Source organism: Thamnophis elegans, chromosome Z, assembly GCF_009769535.1.
Source record: "Thamnophis elegans isolate rThaEle1 chromosome Z, rThaEle1.pri, whole genome shotgun sequence".
Lineage (NCBI taxonomy): Eukaryota > Metazoa > Chordata > Lepidosauria > Squamata > Colubridae > Thamnophis > Thamnophis elegans.
The window spans coordinates 111,398,334-111,404,928 of record NC_045558.1 but is presented as its reverse complement, the minus strand read 5'-3'; the positions used below and the strand labels follow the sequence as shown (position 1 = coordinate 111,404,928).

The window sequence follows — 6,595 nt, the reverse complement described above, 5'->3', positions numbered from 1 at the left end:
GACTTCTTCCTCTTCTCCTTAATAATTTACCATTTCTTTTTTCTTTTGCCTTTCTGAATACATAATTCTCTTCTTCTCCCTTTCCACTATTCTTTCCTTCAATCATTTCTGTAGCATGAATAATGTGATGTTTAACAAGTACACATTGTTATAAGCTGTAAATGTTTTTAATGGTGCATGAAAAATATATTCCAATTAATGGTAGTTTATACTTAAACCAGCCTTTAAGAATATGAATTTTATACTTAAACTTCTCAATTCTTCTGAGCTAAGGATTGTATATGTATAAATCTATTAATATAAATCCTACCTTGGCAATATTCCAATTATTGTAAACAATATGGATTAATGTCTATTGGGGAAAAGAAAATATACAGAGAATATGTTCAAAAGGAAAGGAACCAAAATAATTACAGACAGTGATGGGATTCAAATAATTTAACAACTGGTTCTCTGCCCTAACGATTTCTTCCAACAACCAGTTCACCAAACCTCTCAGAAAGTTAACAACTGGTTCTCCGAAGTGGTGCGAACTGGCTGAATCCCGCCACTGGTTCTAGGCAAATTAAACATTGTTTGCTAAGAAAGAAAACTAACATTTCTGGAATGTGTGTGAACAACATCTGTTAAGTTTGTGAGAGTGAGAGAGAGAGGGAGAGAGGGAGGGAGAGATCTAGCTGTTCACTATGTGATCAGTGGCCAAATGGCTATTTCTCCATAGTCTCAGCATATATTCCAGAAGATATGTTGGTGTTTCCACTAGTGTTCTCAACATACCTATTGATCATTGTGTAATTTATTGATAATTCAATAATGTCAAATGTTTCCTTTTAGAATACTTTTATCAAGTATTATATGTGTATATCTATGGTCCCACAGAAACAATTATAACCCATAACAACTATATATTTAGTTTTTGTTGTTTTTATTACTGGCAACAAATAAAAAGTTTCATAAAGAACCAGAAAATGATCAAGAATCAAATCAAATCACCATCCCAAAAAAGGTTACACTTTAAATTTGAGGTATCATTGATATTTTCTAACTTACTTGTTCTAGCCAATGTCATGTTTACATATGTATACAATGTGACCATTTTTCAGAGAAAAATATTAGATATTTGTGTATTTTCCCCTATTTTCCACATTACATAGCTATAAGAGTTGTCCATTAACAATTGGCCTATTGAACTATTTTTAAGAATATAATTCTAGAGTTTAGAAATATTAATTTAAAAAAACCCCAAAAACAATATTCTCAATATTTGTCCAAATCTTGTAATATTTTTCATATTAGGTAATGCATTTTGTTTGTTGGCAGATAAAATAATTATTGTACGTGAAATACTTAATATATAAGCCCTCATCAACATTCAGCTGAGAACTGATCTGCTTTATCCATCTTCTGCAGGTTCACCTAGGAGATTTGGATGAATAATAATGAATAATGCATTTGCATTTACTCAAGTAAAATTCCCTGCTCAATCCCAGATCCCATGAAGAGTTCCATAAGATATATTTGTGAATAAATTGTTTAAAAGTATTAACTTTATAATACCCTATTTTATTTATTAACTTCAGCCTTGGGCAGGCTCTGAGACTACAGGGTTAAAATCTTCAGTTATAGGATTCTGGTTGTTAGAAAAATGGCTGTTTACTAGTGCTGTGTTTGTTGGATTTATCCACTTATCTGTCTACTATATTATTGGATCCATTAGCTTTGATTCCAGACTTCATTCATCTCTAAATTCTGCTGACTGGTTGCAGCTTCCTATGCAATATAGTCCTGGTTTGTAAATCCATTTAGATTGTGTCTTCTTTGTAGCCAAAGAATAAAATTAACTAGAATGTAGAATAAATAAAGACATTTATATGTAGAACAAATAAAGACATTTCTGCAATTATTTAATCTTTTGTCTTTTACCCACAGTGAATATTAAGGTGGAATGTCCAACACAACCAGAGTGAATGCATTTCTACTTCTTGGATTTTCTGAAATACGGAATTTTCAGATTATATACAGTGTGATTTCTCTTGCCATATATTTAGGAGTTCTGGTGGGAAACAGCCTTATCATTATTGCCATAGGTTTTGAATGCCACCTCCATAAACCCATGTATTTCTTTCTGATGAATTTATCTCTTGCAGACATAGGGTTTGTTTCTGTAACTATTCCTAAATCTATATTCAATTCACTTTTCAACACACAATGGATTTCTTATTCTGAATGTGTCAGCCAAGTATTTTTCCTGATCTTTTTTATGGCAAGTGATTTTGCTTTCCTGACTGTAATGGCATATGATCGGTATGTTGCCATCTGTAGTCCTTTATATTATGAAACTGTGATGAATAAGGAGACCTGTATCCATATGGCAATAATTTCATGGATTGCTGCCCTTTTGTATGCACTGTTGCACACTGTTGGCACCTTTACAATGACTTTCTGTTCAAAAATCATTGATCAATTTTTCTGTGAAATCCCACAGTTACTTAAAATATCTTGTTCTGGTAGTAATGTCATTGAAAGTGTGGTCCATCTCATTGGTGCATGTTTATCATTTATGAGCTTTTGTTTTATAATTTTTTCATATGCAAAAATCTTCAGAGCAGTGACAAGAATCCCCTCCATTCAGGGAAAGAAGAAAACCATTTCCACTTGTTCACCACATTTCCTTGCAGTCTCCTTATTTCTTTTCACAACTTCATTTGCCTATCTGAAGCCTACCTCAAACTCATCACATAATCTTAATTTGGTAGCTTCTGCAATCTATTCTGTGGTTCCACCACTGATGAACCCAATCATCTACAGCTTGAGAAATAAACAAATCAAAACAGCACTAAGGAAACATCTTCCTTCTAAGAAGGCTTCTTTTCATGTCCACTAAAAAGTCATATTTAGTTTAGAGTTAGTCAAACCAATAAATTACATTTTGATTTGTGCAGGATTTCCTGTTAAAATAAAACAAACATCTACACTAGGAAAAAACAGATTCTTTTGCCTATATAAAGAATATATGTTTTCAATATGTAATTGATCAATTTTGTGTGGTTTGTACTGCTATGTCTTGAGGTAAGGACAAAAAAGAAAATAAAGGTTATTGGGTTTTTTTTTAAGCTCTATGTTGAGTTTGTCCTCCTCCACCTGTCCAAAAAAAAAAAAAAATCAAGGGATTTTATGAAAAAAATCTACCATTTTTAAGGAACCAAAGCAATTGGATGTTTACAACAAAGTTTTTTACTGGCATCAAAGAATATAGAAATCACTGCATCTGCACTAAAGAATATGCCAACATTTCCAAACATTCCACAAACAAGTTTATATAGAAATGTCAGCATTCAATCTTTATACAATAATACAAACTCTTCAAATTTAATGTACGGCTGTACACCAATTTTCTGAAATGGTAAAGGCATCAGATTAGAAAAGAGGAGACCATAGGCATTAGTCCTATTTTAGGCATAAGCCAGATGGACGACCTTGGGCATAGTCACTTTCAGCCTCAGCAAAAAAAAGTTGTCATACTTGCAGATACTTGATTCTGCAAATCACAATTGAACAGGGCCAAAAGGTGTCACAAAGATGTAATGAATAGTTAATTTATAGTCTTAAATTGAAGGGGTTTTTTAAGATAAGATTTAATGATGACCCTCAAATTGGAGACCCTGGTGTATTGAAGTCATCACTCCAAAGCTCCAACACCCACATTAATATATCAGTAATTACAATACCATTGTAATTGTAATCATTGAAATAACATATATAGAGCTTTTTATTTGTCTTCTGAAGTATTTACCCAGGACCACAGGCTTGAGAGCAAAACACTGCATAATAATAAAATACAACAGGGCTCACCAGTATTAAATGTTACAAAATTTTTAAAAGAACAAGATCATTCTCTGCCAAAGTCATCATATATAAAATAAGTTTAATTTTTTATAACTGTTTCTCAACATCATCATGTAATTTTTGCACACAGGAAGGATTAGTGGTGTAGAGATCAATCTTTATCCCAACTGATGCACAGAGTCAAGTTATGATCAAACAATAGCATTTTTTTGTCTGTTTTTTATTTCCAACCACTTCTACCCCTTCATTATCTTTCCGCCTTCTTCCTTCTTCTTTAAAAACCTGCTGAATTCAGAATTCTATTTAGGCTTGATTTTAATGATGTATGCATATTTCTTTGTAATTTCATGTAGTTCTTCAAATTCCCATCTTTCCATAATGTCTAGTTCCAAAGTTACAGTTAATTATACAGTTTTTATTTCAGAGTTCGGGTCCAACTTAAATTTATCTAATTCAGCTGCTGTGGAGAAGAACAATGGGAGCCATCTTGGTCTTTTGTTCTTCCTTAATGTCCAGTTCCAAAATTGCAGTTAGTTATACAGATCTTATTCAAAAGGTCTGGTCAACCTTAAATTTTCAACTAATATGAAAATAGAAGAGAAGCTGGAGCCATCTTGATCTTTTGCAGAAAAAAAGGAAAAAACTTCGTATTTTCCCAGCTCTTGACCTTGTTATTATTTTTCCCCTTGCCACTCTCCACCTCTCGTTGGCCATAGTTGCTCAAAATGTATCAATTGGAACACACTTGCATACAGCCAAACCCGGGTATGTTTCTTTCGCCTCCTGCTTTTTCAAGTTCTGATTTATAGCAGTTGGCTAATTAGAACTTTGCGCCCAGGCAAGATTAGGTTATCAGTTGTCAGTGATAAAGTACTGTTTTTTTCTTGATCTTTCTCCATTGTTGCATTACACCTCTCATTAATTGGAGTTGCTTAAGATATATTAGTTGGAAGACTTTCGGATGAAGTAATTCCTTCGGAATGTTTGGTTTCTATTTCAAATCCAAAACCAAATTTAGAGTTTGTATTTGAGTGGGTTTGTCACATCTCTGCTTTCTCCATTTCTGTCTGAATTGTTTCAAACAAATATTTCCTTTTGGGGTCCAGTGTTTCCACCTCCATTTTCCTTTTTTTTCTTTCCTTTTGCCAAAATCCAGATCTGTCTATTAATATTATTTGTACTCTTGAGATTCATTGCCTTTTCCATGTTTTGATTTATGACTGTGAGTTAAATGATTTTTTTTACCAGACTTTCATCTCCTGTTCAGTTGTTTTGGCTGGAAGCCAGCTTCTTGCCACCCCTACTCCAATTCAGAGGGAAAATCTCCAACTTGCGAGGGACCTGTTGCCTCCCCCTGGTTCTGATGAGATGCTTCCCCTTCTTTGCCCCCGCTCCAGGGGCGGGGTTCTGATCCAAAAAAGGATCCCTGGAGTTGGTTTGTCAGACAGGGTTCATGTGAGGCTCTTCAGAGCTCACATCCCCTACATCTGTCCAGCTGGAGAACTTCCTATTGAATCCTAAATTCCACAAATTCTATGGAAATTCTTTTGACAGATCTCAAGTCAGTAATTGTTCCAATTACTTCTGTGAATAATGATCCAAGTGTTTCAGGTAATTGTGGCACAAGATGGCACTTCCAGAAACAAGAAACTGACTTAATGAGTTAAATCTTAAAGAAGATATTAAAAGGAATACAAAGAGGTCTTTAACAATAGAAGGAAAGGAAGTAACACTGCCACTTGGAGACTGGAGTTTGGAAGTATTGTTGTTTTTTTCTTCCCTTTGATCCTTTGTTTTACACTTCAAGTCTCCCAGCTTGTTTACTGTGAGTGATAGCGGGAACAGCATGCATTGTTTATACAGGTGCTCTTTGGGAGCTCTTTCAATAGCTGGAGAGGAGAGAGGAGAGACCTTGACTTTGAAAGATTATAAATGAACTTGCTTCAAATCTAACAAAATGCTTCAAATGTTATAGTCACAGTGTTTAGAAATTGGAAAATGGTGCAACAAGAAAAAGAAACCTTAACATTCCAAATAATTATGTTTTGTTGGAATACAAAAGATTTTAGTAGTAACAGAAAAAATTGAGAAGAGACTGGGTAATATAGAACACAGCACAGTAAAATTTGATGGAAAAATTGAGGATGTTTATCAAATGGAAAAAGTGGAGGACAGAGTTCTAAAAATTGAAATAATTGAATAATGAAAAAATAATCAAAGAAACAAGAAAACTGTTTATATTGATAGTAAACTGAGCCTGGCTGGAAATGAAAAGAGTGGGATATGGAAAGGGGACTGGAACTTTATCCCAGACTTCAAAGTACAAAAGAAAAAGAAAGAGACAGAAATTGATGGAAGTAAGGAGAGAAACTTTATCAGAAGCACAAGTGATAACTAAAGATAAGCTGATTGAAGAAGCAAATGGAAAGTTTCAAGTTTACATAAGAAATGAAATTAACAATAACTTGCGAAGAGAAGTCTATATAAGACTTACCAAGAAATTAATCAGAATGCTAATACTACAAATGGCAAGAGACATAAGACTGCACTATTACTGGAAAGACGCAGGTTGATGTAATGAAAGCTGAAAATAAAAATTAAGTAAAATTTAGTTAAATTTAGAGTATTATGTATAAAATGAAGTGATAAGGGTTATAGTTAAATAAATGATTGATAATGATAATAATGCATATATATGTATTGGTTTGTTAAGAGGAAATTCTATATAAATTGCAAATGGAGACTATGA

The 6,595-nt window shown here is 33.4% G+C and overlaps 1 protein-coding gene across 1 annotated transcript; it reads left to right on the top strand.

The window, feature by feature from the left end:
• Positions 1–1,945: 1,945 nt before the first annotated feature.
• LOC116521477 (olfactory receptor 14A16-like) lies at positions 1,946–2,884 on the top strand. The gene has a single exon (XM_032236145.1). The coding sequence runs from the start codon at positions 1,946–1,948 to the stop codon at positions 2,882–2,884; it is 939 nt and encodes a 312-aa protein (XP_032092036.1).
• The last annotated feature ends 3,711 nt before the right edge of the window (positions 2,885–6,595 follow it).